Source organism: Folsomia candida, unplaced genomic scaffold (genome assembly GCF_002217175.1).
Source record: "Folsomia candida strain VU population unplaced genomic scaffold, ASM221717v1 Fcan01_Sc008, whole genome shotgun sequence".
Classification (NCBI taxonomy): domain Eukaryota; kingdom Metazoa; phylum Arthropoda; class Collembola; order Entomobryomorpha; family Isotomidae; genus Folsomia; species Folsomia candida.
In genome coordinates, this window is record NW_019091200.1 from 5,315,719 (window position 1) to 5,335,736 (window position 20,018).

At 38.3% G+C, this 20,018-nt stretch overlaps 2 protein-coding genes across 6 annotated transcripts in view; both read right to left on the reverse strand.

The window, feature by feature from the left end:
• Window positions 1-11,465: 11,465 nt before the first annotated feature.
• LOC110853631 (ribosomal protein S6 kinase 2 beta) overlaps window positions 11,466-20,018 on the reverse strand; it is a 48,685-nt gene continuing 40,132 nt past the window's right edge. For all 3 annotated transcript variants that reach the window (XM_022101925.2, XM_022101927.2, XM_022101926.2), the window contains exons 12-21: window positions 19,440-19,605; window positions 19,213-19,368; window positions 18,467-18,696; window positions 14,321-14,391; window positions 14,185-14,233; window positions 13,801-13,890; window positions 13,547-13,705; window positions 13,238-13,476; window positions 12,916-13,171; window positions 11,466-12,848 (exon numbers count right to left, since the gene is read on the reverse strand). In XM_022101925.2, the coding sequence (XP_021957617.1) occupies window positions 12,714-12,848; window positions 12,916-13,171; window positions 13,238-13,476; window positions 13,547-13,705; window positions 13,801-13,890; window positions 14,185-14,233; window positions 14,321-14,391; window positions 18,467-18,696; window positions 19,213-19,368; window positions 19,440-19,605 (1,551 nt within the window). In that variant the 3' untranslated portion in view covers window positions 11,466-12,713. The remainder of the gene's footprint in view (window positions 12,849-12,915; window positions 13,172-13,237; window positions 13,477-13,546; window positions 13,706-13,800; window positions 13,891-14,184; window positions 14,234-14,320; window positions 14,392-18,466; window positions 18,697-19,212; window positions 19,369-19,439; window positions 19,606-20,018) is intronic.
• LOC118436448 lies at window positions 14,727-17,283 on the reverse strand. Of its 3 annotated transcripts, none has more exons than XM_035854575.1 (4): window positions 16,943-17,283; window positions 16,704-16,878; window positions 16,533-16,642; window positions 14,727-16,441 (listed from the first exon to the last, which is right to left on the reverse strand). In XM_035854575.1, the coding sequence occupies exons 2-4, from the start codon at window positions 16,868-16,870 to the stop codon at window positions 15,846-15,848; spliced, it is 873 nt and encodes a 290-aa protein (XP_035710468.1). In that variant the 5' UTR covers window positions 16,871-16,878; window positions 16,943-17,283; the 3' UTR covers window positions 14,727-15,845. The 3 variants fall into 3 exon arrangements, with proteins under 3 accessions (XP_035710468.1, XP_035710467.1, XP_035710466.1); XM_035854574.1 differs by having other exon boundaries at window positions 16,704-17,018; window positions 17,150-17,221; XM_035854573.1 differs by having other exon boundaries at window positions 16,704-17,283.

Sequence of the window (20,018 nt, forward strand, 5' to 3'; positions counted from 1 at the left end):
TCATCAAAATCGGTTGAAAAATGACTGAGATATCGCAGATGGTCACTTTTTTGGGGTGGGTCAAATGCATACTTAGTAATTTTTTCGTTGTTAGGTATTTGCCTCACTAAGAATAATATAAAATAATCTGCCTGAAATCACCGTCTCATCTTGCCTCCTAGACTGCATCAGATCCTAGTCTCATCCTACCTCACTGAGCTTTCCCTTTTCCTGAGTCTCATCAGTTGCTCTGTCTCACTTTCCTCCATTAATTAGCTCAAATTTCTCGATCTTTCTCATTCTGCTCAAGACTCCGAGACTCTTTGCGGTGCTTCCGTACAGTGAATTATACGTAATATAACTGACATCTACTATCATTTATCTACTAATTTTCGTTCATACTCATAATTTGATAGATCAAAATACGCAACAACAACGATACAAAGATCACAATTTGCTTATTATTTAGAATATGACATAAAATTGGTATGCACAAACAAAGACCTCAATTGTTCAATTTCGAAATAATTCTGAAACCAATATTACTTCATTTTCATAAATAATTAATTTGAACACTATTGTATGAATTTGTGCTACTGCGACTGATGGCAGATCAGATCCATGATAAAAACGCAATTTGCGTACATATTGTCACGCACAGCACAGCTTTAAGTGAGTGTGTAAGGAGAGGGCGGACGAGGGTGAATCTGGAATATTTCAATATTAATGGTCAATGGGTATAAAATGTGACACTGATACACCCCACCATTCACGTGACAATTATTATTTCCGTGTCCAGAAAATGAATTAGGAATTGCATGCGTGCGTATAATACAAATTTGCAAAAAAAAATTCGTTTTTTAGAAAGCTTGAAATCTAAGGCACGCTTATGAAGTAAAGAACCATGAAGTTAGATTTTACTTTCTTTTTCACAATGCATACATACCTCATCCTCATCAATTATGTAATGGTTGGCGGCTGCATGAACCAAATCGGCTCATCCTCAGTTTGCTAAGCGTATTCATACAAAATTTTGCATACTGTCAACTGTGCTCACGGACACGATTAATCTATGCAACCCTTGTTATGCTATTATTTAGCAATCTATTTATCCGTCTATTTTCCCCGTACAAACACCTCATTTAAAAACAATCCCTTTGTGCACTTCTTGCACACTCCAGGAAAATATTGTCGTTAATTTATCCTCTATCCCGAACCAGACAGGCAAAAGTGATTGACAAGCACGAAATGCCAGGGTGGGAATGATAATCAGAATATTGCTTACAAATTGTACCTAACAAATAAAAAAGGAACCCCAAATGCTGGATGTTTTTTAACTGGCGACATTACAGAAAAACGCTATCTATTGAATCCTCTAACTGAACCCAGAACCAACGCCATGGTTCAAAATACGCGATTCAAATGATAGAAGCTCAAGCTTCGAGCACGATTGGATTTTAAATGCGTCGTTTATAATGTTAATAATGTTATACAAACAATTTATGTTTCCGAATATTTAATCAGTTGTAGTTTCATAATTGGAAATATTTCGGAGCAGTTGAACAATAAATTCATTACCTGCCTTGTCATGTGGCGATATTTTAATAATTTTTATGAATGCAAGTCAGGTTGCTACCTACAAACTGCCATGTTGATTGGTTTATTTTAGCTAATCTAAAAAACTTGCGCTATAATCTAAGGTTCTTTACATAAACATCTGCTCGTAACGTAACATCCCATACATTAAGAATTTTTTCAAAAACCAAGTATATTGAAGCATTTATTCAGCCTCAGGGTTCGGAAAACCCCGGGGTTTTTCTAGAAAAACCCAACCCCGCGGGTTTTTCCGGGGTTTTTGGGGTTTTTGTGGGTTTTTGGGTTTTTGTGGGTTTTTGTGGGTTTTTGTAGATTTTGGGGCAGGTTGAACCAAAATTCTTTAAATTATATATTAGATAAAAAGTAATTTAATATACGATTTTGACATGCAATTTTAAGCGTTATCATTGAGTTGGACTGTTAAATCGAAAATTCATATTTCGCATGCAAACTTGGAAATATGCAATAAAACTTGGAAATTCAAGTCGCACATGAAAATTCTCAAAATTTCATGATGAATCCGTCAATTTAATTAGCATTGATTTAAGTTGTAGTTTAAGGGATTTTGTTTCAATCTGTCCCAAAATCTTACAAAAACCCCGGAAAAACCCACAAAAACCCACAAAAACCCGCAAAAACCCCATTAAGCATTAGGGTTTTTCCGGAGATTTGATACCCCAAAAACCCACAAAAACCCCAAAAACCCCAACCCACAAAAACCCGGGGTAGCGAACCCTGGTTACAGGCAGATAGAGTTGGCAAATTATTCATTCGACGGTGTGGCATTTTATGGAGAAGGTACATTTGCAGGATAATCCTTCAGGCATGCTACGAATACATTTTCCCGAACTGCTGGATATTGGGTAGGGTACACTGGGTTTTGTTGACCTGGTTTTCCCAAAGTTTGATGTCTGTACTTGTAATCGACCGCTTCTTCGCAGCCCCTTTTCAGCCTTTCTTCTTTGCAACATTCTTCAGTTTCACACATTCGAGTTAAAATCATTTCACAGAAACGTAACCCGGAACAGTTCTTATTAGGTTTCACTGAACCCACTCCTCCCAACTCTGTGCAGATGTAGATAGCTTGAGGTTTACATGTATGATCATTGTTGACTGCTGCGATTTCGATTTCCTTGCCGCATATTTGCGCTGGCAATCCGTACTTCCACTCCTTCGGGCAGATGCAAGCCTTAAAGTAAATTACTGTAATTTTAAGAGGTCAAGGGACACGAGTAAATATAAGATATTTACCTGTAGTTTGGAAATATGGAGTATCCAGAAGAATAGAAACCACTTGGAATTAGATATAACCATTCTTATGCTTGTGTTTGGATAAATGTATTAGTAAAACGTGTGTGTGTAATGCTTGATTGTTCGACATTTGAATAGTCTGTGTCTGATGTAGTTTTATAAATCCTAATAGTTCGTGGCATATTCATACAATAATTAGTTCATTCAGTAATAAATATTGTTTATGTTCCTTTTTCATCCAATACTGTTATTTTTAGCCCGAACCAGGGCTTATGTAGCCCTGATGTCTGTCTGTCTGTCTGTCCGACGATAACTCTCTTTAAACTTATCCGATCGACTTGAAATTTTCCACACATCTAGACTATGCAAATACACAACTCGAGTTCGAGGATGGGTAACATCGGTCCAGCGGTTGACCGGTGGGGGTCATCGGAGTGGGTGGGGTATCATGCACCAAAATTTCAAAATTATAGTAGAAAGCTGAAATTTGGTACAGAGGATGCAAATGGGTCCTACTAGAAGAATATAAATTGAAATTGGAAGAATTTGTGTCTGGAGGGACCCTAAGGGGTGACCCCCACCGATTTTTGAAAATCGTCATAACGAGCAGAAATTTGGCATAGAGGATGTAAATGGATCCTAATAGAAGATTATGAATTAAAATTGGAAAAATTTTCATCTTGAGGGACCCAAGGGGGTGACCCATACTGATTTTTCAAAATCGTCACATCGAGCTGAAATTTGGGAGAGAGGTTGCTTATGGGGCTTAATTGAAGAATATGCATTGGAATTAGTAAAAATTTCATCTGGAAGAACCCTATTGGGGGACCCCCACCGATGTTCAGAAATTAACATAGAAAGCTGAAATTTGGACCAGAAATCCTTACTGATTTTTCACGAAATAATATGAAGTTAAATATGAACAAAAATTAACAGAGGGGTCATAAAGACGACCTCCACTGGGAAGTAGTCAAGACGAAGGGATAGTAAATATTTTAGAATTAGGAGTCTAGTAATACGAAGAATTGATGCAAGAATTAGTGCAAAATAGTAGCACATAATTTTATAGAGAACTAGTGACAAACATGGGTTTACTAATCACTCCTGGTTCGGGCTGAGCAAAGCTGTACTGATAGGTTTTATAGTTGAAGTAGATCTTCGTTTCTGTTATAAGGGGAGATCCATAAATTATGTCACGCAAAAATCGCGATTTTCTAGACACCCCTCCCCCCTTTAACATGCGTCACATAGGCAAGATATTGATAGAGCCTTAGACCCCCCCCTCCCCCCTCTCGCGTGACATCTAATTTATGGACCGTCCCTAATGTCCTCCTCTATGAGGTTAATTCAAGCCAAGAACTCTTGGTTTGCAAGACTTACAAATCGTTCTGATTTGTAAGTAATCAATTAAGACTGCTAAAAATTAAACATGTCAAATTTCCAAAACTGAATATTGGGAAGCATAATAACAGCTATTTTTATTGAAGTCTACTAGACAGTTATGACATTCAGATTTGAGCGAACTTTGGTAGTATGATGGACAAAAATTACTAAAAACATTTAATACGACGGTAAAGTTGTAGAGCAATTAGGAATGGGTTTATTGGCCTGTTTGACATTTTCTCAAACTACCGAAGGTACAAATTTTGTCAAAAACCCTATAGATAAATATGTACGTTTAACAATTCACATACGCATCAACATATTTTGCATCCACAAACCGAAATAAAATTGGAAAATTATCCCTTCCTTTCCTTCTCACTTTCGGCATTTGCAGCACGCTGCGAATACATTTTCGCGAACTGCAGGATATTGGGAAGGGTACACTGGGTTCTGTTGACCTGGTTTTCCCAAAGTTTGATGCCTGTACTTGTAGTCGACCGCCTCTTCACAGCCCCTTATCAGCCTTTCTTCTTTGCAACATTCTTCGGTTTTGCACATTCGAGTTAAAATCATTTCGCAGAATTTGTGTTTGGAACAGTCCTTTTCATTGGCAATTGTCCCCACTCGCCCCAACTGTGGGCAGTCGTAGATAGCTTGCGGTTTACATGTATGATCATTGTTGACTGCTGCGATTTCCTTGCCGCATATTTGCGCTGGAAATCCGTACTTCCATTCCTTCGGGCAGATGCAAGCCTTAAGGAAATTTAACTCAGAAATAATTTCTAGTCGTTAGGTGCTTCAAGGTGTATACAAGTACCTGAAGTATTTCAGTCTGTAGTACAAAGAAATATATAAACCAATTAGTTAACCCCATTTTCTCCCCAATGGATTCAACTATGCACAATTGAATATAAATGACTTGTATAATTCAAAAGTCATAGAGGTTGATACTACATATGTATGGCCATTCATTATTATTTACTGCCCTGTACGTCAGCATAATTTCCGACTTTTAATTACTTTACATATGTAACAATAATTTTTATAGATTTTATTGAATCCCGGTTCTTGCTACAACCAGTGCTGTCGCCATTCTATTCAAGCCATGAATTCAAAGACTTGCAAATCGTTCTCATTTTCAAGCAATCAATCAATGCTGCTTGCTGCTGCTATTCTAATAGCTATTATAATAGCAGCTACTATTACAATAGCTGCTATTATAATTTTAGAAGTTTGACATGTTTACATATGTGTAAACATGTCAAACTTCCAAAATTGAATATTGGGAAGCATAATAACAACTTTTCCAAAGTCTAGTTATTGCATTCAGATTTAAGCCAACAATATTTAATAATATTATACGTAATATGTACATACCAAAATTATTAATATGACAGTTAAAGAATGCCTACTGAAAGGACAAATTTTGTCAAAAACCCTATAAATAAATGTGTATGTATAAATACATACGTAAGCAGCAATTATTTTGCATTCACAAACTGAATAAAATTGGAAAATTATGCTTTCGTTTTGTACACTCTAAGGGCATTTTCAGGATAATCCTTCAGGCACGCTGCGAATACATTTTCGCGAACTGCTGGATATTGGGAAGGGCTGACTGGATTCTGTTGGCCTGGTTTTCCTAAAGTTCGATGCCTGTACTTATAATTGACGACGTCAATGCAGCCCCTTTCTCGTCTTTGGTCTTTGCAACATTCTTCAGTTCTACACATTCGACTGAAAATCATTTCGCAGAAGTAGTGATTGGAACAGTCCATTTCGGGGGGAATTGTCCCAACTCCTCCCAGTTCCGTGCAGTTGTAAACAGCTTGCGGTTTACATGTCTTGTCGCCGTTGATGGCGGTGATTTCTTTACCGCATATTTTTGCAGGCAATCCGTACTTCCATTCATTCGGACAAATGCAAGCCTTAAAGGAAATCAAAATAAATTCAAGTCGCTTAAGTAATTGATGACGTTTACTATTGATACAAGCCCTATTTGCAGTGGTACATGCTGCCGTTCGTAGATTCTCCCCACCTCTGCCCCTCTTTTGGGGGCTAGTGGTGAGATAACAGTCTCTTTCAGTTACTACCTCTAAAAATGCATGGGTAGCTCAGTTGTTTGACGATCCAGCCTTAAACCTTAGCTGCGTGGGTTCGATCCCCAGTCTACTCAATTTTATTTTTGATCATTTTTTTGAACTTTTTATTTCTATTATAGGTTATTATATATTGCTCAAGCAATTGCGAAAAACAAAAACAAGAAATCAAAAATTTTCAAATTTAAAAAGTGCAAAAAATGATCAAAAATAAAATTTAGTAGACTGGGGATCGAACCAACGCAGCTAAGGTTTAAGGCTGGATCGTCAAACAACTGAGCTATCCATGCATTTTTAGAGGTAGTAACTGAAAGAGACTGTTATCTCACCACTAGCCCCCAAAAGAGGGGCAGAGGTGGGGAGAATCTACGAACGGCAGCATGTACCACTGCAAATAGGGCTTGTATCAATAGTACCTGTATTGTGTCAATCTGTAGTATCCAGAAATACAGAAACCAATTAGTTAGTACCATTCTCGAGCTGGATAGATATCACATGAGGTCATTCGCAATTGAATTATATGACTCGCAAGTCGTAGAAGTTTATAGCATGTGCATATTGCCATTCATAAATAAATGTATTATTTATTGCCTTTTTGCACTTAACATACAACATGCTATCCGATTGATTTTGCTTTACGCGTCATATCATACATAATGTCCGACTGATTTTAATTACCTTCTGCAGCAATAAATCGTTTTGATAGGTATTATTGGATCTTGGTTCGTGTTGTAACCACCGCCAGCACTACTTTCATGACTATTCATTCAAGTCAAGAATTCAAAGATTTGCAAATCGTTTTAATTTTCAAGCAATCAATTAATGCTGTTTGCTGCTGCAACTAAATGTCAAATTTCCATAATTGAATATTAGGAAGCATAATAACAGCTTTTTTAAAGTCTAGTTATTGCATTCCAATTTGGGTCAACAACATTTAATAATATCATACGTGATATGTACATACAAAAATTATTAATATGCATGTATAAAGTTTTTGACCAGTTAAAGAACTTGTTTACTAGCCTACTGAAAGTAAGAATTTTGTCAAAAACCGTACAGAAAAATATCTGTACATATTTAAGAATTTATATACATATGTAGCGATTATTTTACAGTCACAAATCGAAATAAAATTGGAAAATTAATGTTTCGTTGCGTTTGAAGCATCACTTGGGACATTTTCAGGATAATCCTTCAGGCACGCTGCGAACACATTTTCCCGAACTGCTGGATATTGGGAAGGGCTGACTGGGTTAGGTTGACCTGGTTTTCCCAAAGTTTGATGCCTGTACTTATAATTGACGAGGTCAATGCAGCCCCTTTCTCGTCTTTGTTCTTTGCAACATTCTTCGCTTTCACACCCTCGATTCAATATCATTTCGCAGAAGTGGTGATTGGAACAGTCCATTTTCCAGGGAATTGTCCCCACTCCTCCCAGTTCTGCGCAGTTATAAACAGCTTGCGGTTTACATGTCTTGTCGCCGTTGATAGCAGTGATTTCTTTGCCGCATATTGTCGCTGGTATTCCGTACTTCCATTCATTCGGACAAGTGCAAGCCATAAAGGAAATCACAATTAGCTCAAGTCGCTTAAATTAATTAAAATTTCAATCAATCAATCAATCAATTAAACGCTTAATGACATTTACCTGTAGTATGTCAATCTGTAGTACCCAGAAATACAGAAACCAATTAGTTAATATCATTCCTCAGCTGGATAGGTATCACATATGTCGTTCACAATTGAATTATAGCTCGAAATTCGTCGAAGTTTAGGCCATGTGCATAATACAGTTCTTTAATAAGCATTATTGGTTGTCTTTTTTCTACACTTTAACATAACAGATATCTAATTGATTTTACGTACCTATTGTTCGCGTTATATTTAATATCCGACTGATTTTAATTATTTTCTGTAACAATCGATCATTTTATAGGTTTTATTGGATCCTCGTTCTTGCTGCAACCACCGGAATCGCAATTTTTATGACTGTTCATTCAAGCCAAGAATTCAAGGACAACCCAGTCGCTATACTCTTCAAGCCTTCCAGACTTCCAATTAAAAATGTCACATTTCCACAATTGACTATTGGGAAGCATAATAACATCCATGACCAATTTGTTAAACAATTATGGAGGTGACTTATTTTAATCGCAATATTTTTTTACTAAATCATAAATAAATCCATCTGCAAGCTCGCATTAGTAATTTTTGTATATTATGAAACTAGGCTTCAGAAAGAACGTCAAGATGCAATTGCAGTCATAAAGCTTAACGGGCTGGAATTGAATCAAGATCAAGCAACAAAGTCCCTAATTCTAATGAAAATGTTCTGCCAACCATGATTAAGAGGTTCCAACTGGCGTCCAACTGAAGATCCTCCTAACCCAAGCGACGGTCTCATGCTAAATTTTGACTTCGATAACATTAGATTACTGGATTTTGGCGAAGGCAATACTTTCGAGATGGGTTTAGCTGCAAAGATCATAGAGGTTTTCTTCAAATTCATGAAATGTATGTATATATGGTAGATAATTTAAGCATAATGTTATCAAATCCTGCCTTATAGGGGACCACCAAATGCACTGAAATGATGCTGGCTTGCACATTTAATTCAATTCAAGTGGATTGTTCTGAACTGTTTAAGGATATCTACACAGAATCTGGTCCTGCATGCAGCTTTAATTCCATGCCCTCCAACTTGTTGAGAAAGTATGCTTTCAATTTTACGCGAAAAATATTCAGCATTATTAATCATATTACTTCATTAGGCAACAAACATTCATTACCATGCTTGAGAAAATGCAACGGAACATTAGTGGAGCAGAAAACGACACATGGAAAGCCTGGAACGTGAAGAAAAATTTCCAAACCAATATTACTCGAGGAGGCAAGAAGATAGGGATTCCAGAATTTCAAGAGCAGGAAGGGGAGTGGTTTGGCTTTGAATTCGTCATAAAATATCCTAAACGTGGAAAATATTGTCGCCAGTCTGACTCCAGCAACTATCGGGTACCGAAAAAACTGTCGAAAGTATCTTTAGTACATAATCAGTTACTAATTTGTAATTTTTTAAGATGACGGTAAACTTCCCTCTTGATGAGCCCAACTTGCGAGATCATGGAAGGGACATCCCTCCAGGTTATAAGGTGATTAATGTCATTAAACCAAGGGTTATAATGGCAGAGGAGGATTCGCGACCTGCGCCACCAGTGAGTTATTTTTAGTCAACTGTCTCTTAAGTACATACATAAACACGTTCAATACTAATTTACCCTTTTCAAAACAGGAAAAGAGGGGCTGCTATTTCGCTACCGAAAGAAAGCTTGCATTCTACAATAGTTACACTGAAAGCAATTGTTGGAGGGAATGCACTGTCAATGCGACTTTAAAGAATTGTGGATGCAGCAGAGTGTACCATCCACGTGAATAAATTAAATACTTGTTTTTCTCATTCATACTAATTAATAACGTAATCATGAATTAATCTATTACATTATGACACTGTTTCAGGGAATTCTGATAACAGGATCTGTTCAACAAGAGATGATGAAATTTGTGCAAATGGCGTAGAATGTATGAATCTTAATTTTTATTTATAGTATAATGTAAAAAACAATTGTGATTGACTAATTAGTTTTTACTATTTCAGCCAACCGAAACGGCTCCAGAAATTGCAAATGCCTTCCAGGATACAACGAGATAACGTATGAAATGACCACGACACTAGTTCCATACCCAGAAAATGAGGTTCCTGAGCTGGTTCAAGACTTTCTTAAAGGGTAAAAACTTATGACCTGATTTTTGTTCCACTACAAAGTCCAATTCTAATTTTATGACTTTGACAGTGACGACGACACCCCAACATCAATTGTCATCACGTACATGGAAGCTGCCTCTGTTCTTGTAGTCACTTCAAAACATCGCTTCGACTGGTTTGAGCAACTTGGTAAGTAAAAAAAAATAAAAACTGTTTCTGCTTTCACTTCTTGCTTTCTCTCATAAAAATGTATCCACATCTTTCACCATTAAGGATTGCATGGGGGCAATTGGGGATTAACGAGTGGCCTGGGACTCTTGGACCTTGGAAGACTAATTTTCTCCGTGATTTATGTCTTTGTCATCACTGGCCTTGTTTCCTACGTGGCGAAATGTTGTTGGTGTTCACGGCCAGAAGAGAGTCATTCCAAAATGGCCGAGTTGTACATGACAGCAATGACACTCCCGATGGGTATCGCCATGCCTGACGCTGTTCGAGTAGGCCAACTAACCAACTATCCGAAAATGCCACAAATTGTCAAGGATTACATGGAAGACTTTGTAAAATCAAAGCAACCAGAACTGGAAGAAAGTGACGTTGATCACGAAAATGAGAATGGCATTGAAGTTATCACAGAGCAACCAACTTCATCCTCCCCCGAACGACCAAGCACTGCCCAAAGTGAGTCAAAATCACGAAAATTAGTTCGACCAAAATCAGCTCGAGCAATTGCAAAGTCAAAATTTCCATATTGGACGGTGGGGAATTTTTTGGAGTGGTTTCCCATTCGATATGGCATAAAAATTAAGCAGAGTCTGACAGATGATTTTGATGACGATAAAACTGGGCAATGCTGCTGCACTTCTTGCTTTCCTTGCTGTAATGCTAAAGATGAGGTGATTGTCCCCCTTGCTGAAGTTATTGTGGAGAAGGAAGCGGTGGAATTAGTCGATGAACCCGTCGCTGGGCCTAGTCGAGCTGTCGCCCCCGCGAACGCCAGCACTAATGGCACCGAACAGGAGGAAGCTTCTCAAAGCGACCCTGTCGTTCTGGAGGAAGAAGATTTTGAAGAAATGTGGCGACGGCTTTAAACTTATGCACGCTTATTTATCCAGCTTAAAGATGAGCCAATTCGCGAATTTATTTTGCATTTTTACGGTATTGATCTATGCTCTCTGCTAATATTACGCATTTTTAGTACAGCTCCAAGTGATACACGTGCGTTCAGATAAAAATTGACAATGCTTTGCTGCAACATTTAAAATTTAAATAATTTAACGCATGCCCAACTTGATCTCATTGTGAGATTTAGAATTTAACGGATGTAATTAATTTGCAGCGTAAAGCAAATATGCATATTATACAATCTAAAAAAATTACAAAATACGAAAACAAAATAAAAAAAATGCGTCTCTTTGCAATAAATTCTGTCCATAATATTTAGAGTAGTATGCAATTGCAGATAAGTAATGACTATCTAAATACCACTAAATATTCTATTTCCCCAGTTAGTTTACACTTAATTACCTAGAACTTACTTGCTAATTAAGTTATTAATAAGGAGAATTAGTGTCCTTTAATGAATTTAATTGCTGAAACGAAGATTGAATTAATTTCGCTAAGGAATTTTTCTTTTCTGGAATAGTTATACATCTTACTGAAATTACATATTATGTAATGAATCATGCAAATTGCCATCATGCTACATAATTAACTAATTGGCATCTCACACGAGTGAAAGAGGTAAATACATAGGTATATTTGGGGATTGTGTTTACATATTTATAATTTAATTTAAAATATAGTACGATATTTGTGCCACAAAAATATCACGGGATTTTTATTCCTATTTAAAAGAACTTAAAAAAATTAAAGTTTTCTCAAAATCGTACATAAAATAATTGCACAAGTACTTATGTAAGTCAGACATATATCCACCATTCATTTCTTTTACCATCATCACAATACATTCGTTTCCTTCTTCGCACTATTAGATATTTCATAAAATGTTTTCGGGAATGTTGGTTCCTTAATTATTGAGAGTAATCAATCTTATCTTAAGTACATAATTGATTGATTGACTTGACATCATGAAGAATTAGTATGCACATAGATAACAGCTACTCATTTACAGCCAATCTGTAATTTAGACTACCTACACACATTACTTTATTAAAAAGTGTAACGGCTACAAAAAAGAGGAATAAGACATCCTAATTATAAACGGCAGTCAATTAAAGCCTGAACTAAAAATTGGCAAGTACTTATTTAAGATAAGATATCAAGGTCCCAGATAACAAAGACTAATATCTAGATTGTTTCATTTCATGAATAATGGTAAGTACTTAAGTGTACATTATAGTTGAAGTTTCTGGATATAGTTTAGTTGTTAAAAGTGAGAAATTGAATTGATAAAATGACTATAACTACATAATATTATCTAAACTTAATTAGTGACATGAGAGGGACAATAATAATAGGAATGACAATGAGACAGACACAAAAATTTGCACTCCATCTGTAAAATACTCCCCACGAAATACTCATATGTACGTGACAACATTTGTGGAAATTGACGAGTCATCGACGTGTTATTGATTTACATATTTTTTATTTATATAGTTGTTTGACTATCGTTTACAGGATTACATTTCCGAGGAAGAGTGAGAATGAGGTCTTGAGCGTTGACGCCGTCTGGCCAACTCGGATTGAACGATGGGGCCCAACGGGGGGGCCTTCGGACTTTGCGACAGCGCAGAGTACGTGGCTTGGATGGCACTCTAAAATTTAAAAAACGAGAATTATTATGTATCTTTTTTGAAATTTTTGTAAAATATGCATATGTACCTTGAGTGACGAGGGATACTCGATCGGTAACGCTTGGGATGGCAGAGTACCACGATTCTTAAGCCAGAGGCAGTGAGCAATATCTTTCGCAAAGGGACGCTTCGCCGGGTCGACGTCCAACATTTTACGAACTATATTTTTCGCCGGGTCCGAAACATGATTCCAATTTGCAGACGTGATGTCTATCTCACCGTTACCAATGCGAGACAGGATCATGGCTGGGGGATCATTCGCTCCTGTGGCGAAGGGCGTTTTCCTACAAGAAAAAAAATATGTCATATTAAAACTATTTTCAACAAGTTATCTGCATATCGATTCATACCCTGACAACATTGTGTACAGAATGACACCCAGAGACCAAATATCACACGCCGCATCGTACCCCTGCTTCCGGAGGACTTCAGGCGCAACAAAGTTTGCCGTGTAGCATGGCGTCATCAACAAACCGTTCTCTGCGCGGAGTTGTTTCGCAAAACCAAAATCGCACACGCGAATCCCGTCAGGTTTTTGGGCCACGTCGGCATACACAATGTTTGCGGGTTGGAGGTCCCTGTGCACGACCTTGAGAAAAAAGTACAAACCCACAATTTAATAAATATTAAAATACTATTATATTTATGAGAATCATTACGCCATGTCGATGCAAGTATGCCACCGTGTCGACTAAAACTGCCATCACGTCGGCCGCTTCACGTTCCGAGAGTCTTTTGTGCGCCAAAATTTTATCGAGGAGTTCACCCCCTCGTAATAATTCAGTGACCAGATATACTTTGGTGGCATCTTCGTACACCTATTCATACGCGGATTCGAGAGAGAGAGAGAAATGTGAAATCAATATACACAATCTCGGGGAGGAATTTGATTAAATTTTCCTTCTTCACTTACGCTGTACAACGTGACGATATGGGGATGCTGACTATGACGGAGGAGAATATCGACTTCATCATGCCATTCGCGTGACCCTTTTGAGACGATCTGTATGCAACAGAATGGAATATTCAGAATGAGGAGAAAGTAGTTCAGTCAGAGCTTAAAATATAATGAACACAGCCGCCGCAAAACCAAACCACCACGAGGCATCATTTATTTATTCAAATTGGAATATGCCTTCCGTGGTAAGTACATATTCATACTTTTGGGACTAAAAAGTCCGCAACCAGACAGACGGATGCAGACTTGCAGTAGCAGAAGTAGATATGCGTACACTTTTTCAGACAAACTTTTGCAAAAATTGTTGCAAATTTAGTTTAGGTATTATTATGTACGTACCTTGACTGCATGTTCGACCCTAGAGCTCTTATGAACACAGCGGCGACAACTGCCCAAAGAAATATTGGGAATAAGAATAATTTTGATTTGAATGCGTAATCATGCAGAATTTCTGGAAAGATGTAACTTTACTCACGTTGCATAAGCACCTTTGGCAATTTCTTCCTTCATTTCGTAATCGTCTAGAATATTGCTGGTCCGTATAGCCTGGAAAAGGGTAAAAATAAGGCTCGTTTATCAAAACCAACGCCACAGTCAAGGTATCATATCCTGTCTGAAATATGTAGAATATGAAATCGCAACCAGAGAGAGAAAACTAAAACTAATCTGTCTGGCTTCCTTCTCCGAGTAAGAAAAGAACTCAATGTAAATACAAATCCTTTCCCATACATACATAAAAATGGCATGAATATAATAATTCATTCATTCATTTCATATCCCACATTGTGTGGCGAGACTGTCGGAAAAAGTAACTTTCATTCAACCCTCAGAAACATTTCAAAAGCGAAATTGAGAAGATTTCTTGACTGTGAAATTTTGAATTTTAATTGACACGCATGAAAATGAACCTCGTAAAATTATGCGTGTCATGAAATTTTGAATTTACAGGGAAGACGCATTGTCAGATTATGTCATGTGCCCTGACAAACAGTACAATTTCGAGATTGCTTGTCCCTAATAATTTACAAGGTTGCGAAAAAATGGGGCAATTTTCCATCTACGACAGAACAAGATTAGACTTTCAATTCCTTACGGATCTGAATATTTCTGGCGTGGGGGGGAACCCCACCATCTTAAACTCTCTTCTAGTACCTTCCCCGGGTCGTATTCTAAAAGTCAAGTATGAGTAAACTTGTGTCTAGGTATTCAAGTTCTTACAGTAGCATAGTTTTGAAATCGTAAAGCCCTTCAAGGGTACCTCCAGTTCAATTGAGGTATTTGGTTTCATCTTTGACTATTTTGAAGTGAAAAAAATCAGAGATATAACTGGCCAGTGGCTCTACAAGATTCTAAAACGACTTTTAATTGATCAACGTACGCTAAAAAAATCACCATATAAGTGAGATAAGTGGCCCACTCTGTACATATAATAATACCCTAATTATTATGACATGTAGTGACATACATATGTAAAACAATAGCCAATTTCCAGGGTTTGTTAGGTTCGACATTTTATTCAGTATTTTCATAGAAACAAATAGAGATGAATTTATTACACTAAATCATAATATCACAGTTCAATTTTTATCAATGTGATCAGCAACGATCCCAGGGTTTTTTTTGGTCCGTTTACTTGCGACTTATTGAGACTGCGCCTTTACAACCACCCCCACCCGGCTTCGGCCGGGTGGGGTTTTTTTTTGGTCCGTTTACTTGCGACTTATTGAGACTGCCCAAGTTTTTGCTAAATGGAAGACACAATAAAAGAGAATTAAATACAACATAAATCTAACGTTGCTCTTTGGAATATTTGGTGGCCCTTATAAGGGCCGTTGGGCCGGTTTTGGTAAGGTTATCTCCTTTCGTGAAATTGGACCAGTAAAGAGCTGGCCGTTTTTGGTAAGGTTATCTCCTTTCGTGAAATTGGACCAGTAAAGAGCTGGCCGTTTTTGGTAAGGTTATCTCCTTTCGTGACGGTTTGCTAGGACGTATTAAGTACTTCATGATATCCAAGCCAAATTCATGTAGCACCAATTGTGGTCCCCTTCCAGGTCAGGAAAGACGTCCTTCAGAATTCTGCCGAAGTATTTAATGTCCATTTCATGTTGTGGACAAGCTTGATACACCGTCTGCTTGAGTAACCTGTCCTTAACTTTCAGAGTATTTACAATCTTGATACTGTTTTTCATCCAGACACGAGCTTCAAGGACACGTTTCGTAGGTCTCACGCTTGCACCATCCTTGACTGTAGACCTTCCTGTAGACTTATTTGTGCGTTCCCAGGTTATCCACTCTTCTCTGGCTTCTTCCGACAAAGAATCCTGATCGATGTTCCAAGGGGTTGGTTGTTGCTGTCCATTATTGGAATCCCCCACATAATATTCGCTTTTAGATCCCCTGTAGTAAAGGTGATACCTTGCAATTGTCCCAACAAGGAATTTAGAGAAAGGGATTGCATTCTTGAATTCGTCCACAGATGGGAGTATAGGCTGTAGATGCACGTTAGTCCTTAATGCCTGCACTATATCCTCCGCGTAAGGTTTAAGTTTGATAAGGGAAGGCGCTGAACTCAATGAACACACGGAATCCAAAGCAGCTAAAAGTAAACCAACGTATCATAGGTAAATTGTCCGAACATTTTCAAACTTCGATTATACTGATGTTTATCATTGTGGATCAGTATTTACCTCTCAGTCCCATTCTAACAATTGTACCGCTGGCAACAGTGGACGACCTTAACGGCAAAACCTCGACATCAGAGGCCAGATAATCCATTTCACCAGATTGTAGAAAATATCTATGGAGAAGTAATACTTTATAGTCTTGACTGTTTACAACAATACAACTTCTGTGCTTACCTTATGGCGCAGTGATCATTAAGGTCGTCCTCAGATTTATACTCTCCGAGGTTTTCCGTCCTTACAAGTTGGGCACGATCTTCAGCCTTCACCGATGTAGTTGACATTCCAATAATGATATGGCCATTCAACCTCTTGCTCCTGTCACGAACAGGGGCCCAGTACATTTCGTGCCCTGGTAATAAAGTATGATGCATATTAAATTACTAATCCTTGTTCATTTATTTATTCTTAGTTACCAGCAACTTGTGCTTCTCCTTTAATATAAAAAAGTAATCCGTCCTCTTCGACTTTTAACTGCAACGGAAGATCAGACTGCAAAAAATAGTAAAATAAGGGTCATTGTGGATTATTTTAAATTTTATACCTAATTATTTAGCATATCAACAGTGAATATAAGCATAGGTCTATCAAGATTCGTAAGTTCTTTATCGGGGTTCACTTACTTCTATTTTCTTAAATTTGTTGATGCCGGTATCCGATCTCGCCCTCTTCTCGGATGTACTTGGTCGTGGGGAATTTTGTGACGACGACTGCGACGAGAACATCAATTCTCCCAACCCCCCTTGCAGTCCTTCCATTCTCAGCTGCTCATTCTGTCCCTCCGGTTCGGATGGGTTCAGTTTCCCGTTTCCCCGACCTGCTCCCCTTCCTCGAATCATATCTGCCCCCCTTCCCCGACTCGTTTCTGCCCCCCCTCCACGACTAATATCTGCCCCCCTCTCCCGAGTCACATATCGTGGGGTTTCGAAGTCGTCGTCCGAATCATTTGACTAAATATATAACAAATTGAACTTAACGATCTATACACACAATAATCATATTCTATAGTGTCATGATATGATAAACCGATTTTAGTGTGAATCGATTACTGGTGACACTCGATTAAAGACCAAACAAACAAACATATGTCCAAAAACCTTACCTGTTCCTCGTTTCCTGGTCTGAACTTGGACCCTCTTCCTAACCCCTCATGTTGCGAGTCCATTTTCCAAGTTCAACTTATAATGAAAGTTTAAATTTCACTTTACGCAACTAGTAAAAACGTCATATTAAAAAGTGATGTCTGCTCAGCTCGAGTTATGGTGGATGAGTGAGCATCAAGATGGGAATATCCTGCTCGCTCGCTCGGTCGTCAAGCGAGCGGGTTTTATCCACTCGCACAGTGCCCCACGTAATGGTGTGGAAATATTTATCAACACTGTAAACTTTAGTTTTTTATATGACAAGTTTTCCTTTCTTTGTGGACAAAATGATGGAAACCTACTAAGTTCCCAAATTATGCGAGCTACTGTTTAGCTTGAAAAAAGTATGCGAGAGCAGAATACATCAAAACATTTGTATTTGTTGCTTAAACACAGTTACAATTTATAGAAACATGCATATTCCCGTCGTTCAACAACAAATTGTGATGCTATTTCGAATTAGTTTGACAGACAGACGGCCAGGTGAAATACGAGCATTCCTAAAATTTGTTGACCTATTTACGTACTTGATTGCAATGACGGCCAATCTGCGTTGGCTATGCGAATATCTTAGACAGCAACATTAGCGCAAGCTAATAAAATTCGAATTGGTTCCCCCAAGGCTTTTACGTTGGAATACCTCAGACGATACTTGCCTTGATGATCCATTGAATTTATTTTATTTATGTATTTTTTTGTAAAAGTGTAGTTGTCAGAGGTATTATTTTGATGCATGATGAATTTGATCTCTTTCTACACACATACGCATTAAATTAATTACACAACTTGTTGGCGAACCTTCGAGTCCCAGCTCGGAATTTGGATTGGTACGCCGGTCTGGCGACACATTTCCGGCGTTGGTTTGTTATCCGCGACAGGATTGGAAGCTGGGAGACCGTCCGAATTGATGACGTTGGAATTCGGGAGCGGAGATGCATTCATATTGTCGTCTAGTAGGCACGAAGCGATGAAGCTGAAACCTCTGAATAATTCGTGTGCGTTTGCAGATGGTGGGACGCCAGGAGAATCTGTGTGAATCAAAGTGAGGATGAATTTATGTAGGTCGAATAATCTAATCAAACCGACGCGTCGGTCCTTCTTCATCTTTCATAATTAAATTGGGGATAATTAGTTTCCGGGCTTTGGGTTTGCTTATCGATCTATCATCTCATTACGGAGGAGATAAGTCGGTTAGCACCGTTTACTTGGTTTGTAAGGAATGGGAGGAAATGGGTTTCGGCCAATTTATGTTGCTGGATGGGAGATAGTGTGTGCAAAATCGTGTCACCTCGACACCGTTTTGCACAATTTGTGTTAACTTGGAATGTAAATTTAGTGAAGATCAAGTTTCCTTAAAGTGAAATCTGGGACTTTTGCATTGTTTATCGTCGGAAAAAAATATGTCGGAAAATTGCACTTTAATGTTTGCGAAAACAAAGTGCCCAGACCCACGCAAAAATTTGGCTCGTCCCAAAGTTTCACATTCCTTGCAATTTGTGCAGCCTCGCAAAAAAAACTTCTCCTGCATAATAAAGAAACCCTACCTTTCGGCGTTCTTGATGTAAACTCCGAGTCGAAATAGAACGCGTCATCGGCTCTCGAAACGGCCGGCTTGAATGGAGGGACCACTTCCTTCAAGACCAACTTTTCCCAGTCAATCCTCTCAAAGAAGCAGTGTGACTTGATTTCAGAAACGCCTCCTGCCAAATAAAGTGAAAGTTTGCAAGTTTGTTTTTCCTATAAATCGGTGCGTTTTATATTATTTTCTCACCCGCTCCCAGTCGGTTGGCTGGATTTCGTTTGAACAGGGCACGTAGGAGGGATTGCGCTTCGGGCGAGAGGAATTGTGGCATGCCTAGCTTAGCCTTTAAAATTTGCACCATCGTCTCCTTCCGGTTGGCTCCTTGGAAAGGCAGCGAACCCGTTAGCATTTCGTACTGGAAATATTTACAAGATGGTTAACTTATTAAAAGACTGGAAATATGTAACAAATTTTTTATGCGGTAGAAAAGTTCCACAATTTCGTGGTTTTTGATGCACTACGCCCCCACAAATCAGGGCACTCTACTGGTTGAAGTGTCCGTAAATAAGGGAACTTAATGTCCTCTCAGTAATGGTCTCTCCCACACAGGAAACATTAATCTGAGACGAGCAGGACAGGTTTAGACAAAGCGACGCAGTTAGAGACCTACGCATTGCTAAATTATATATTATTATCCAAGCCAGACAGACCACCCAACCTGCGAATTTGGTAAATATTAGCTTCTCCTAAGAAGCAGTCACATCCGCATCCTGGTTGACTCTAACTTTTCGTGTCTCCACTTTCTCCGCTACTTTCTCATTTCCGGTC

Excerpts from the sequence above, each read along its gene's own strand:
- LOC118436448 (XM_035854573.1), bottom strand. The coding sequence starts at position 16,900 with ATGCATCATACTTTATTACCAGGGCACGAAATGTACTGGGCCCCTGTT. Across the intron at positions 16,643-16,703 it reads AATGATCACTGCGCCATAAG|ATATTTTCTACAATCTGGTG; the intron begins GTAAGCACAGAA and ends ACTTCTCCATAG. Across the intron at positions 16,442-16,532 it reads TGTTAGAATGGGACTGAGAG|CTGCTTTGGATTCCGTGTGT; the intron begins GTAAATACTGAT and ends GTTTACTTTTAG.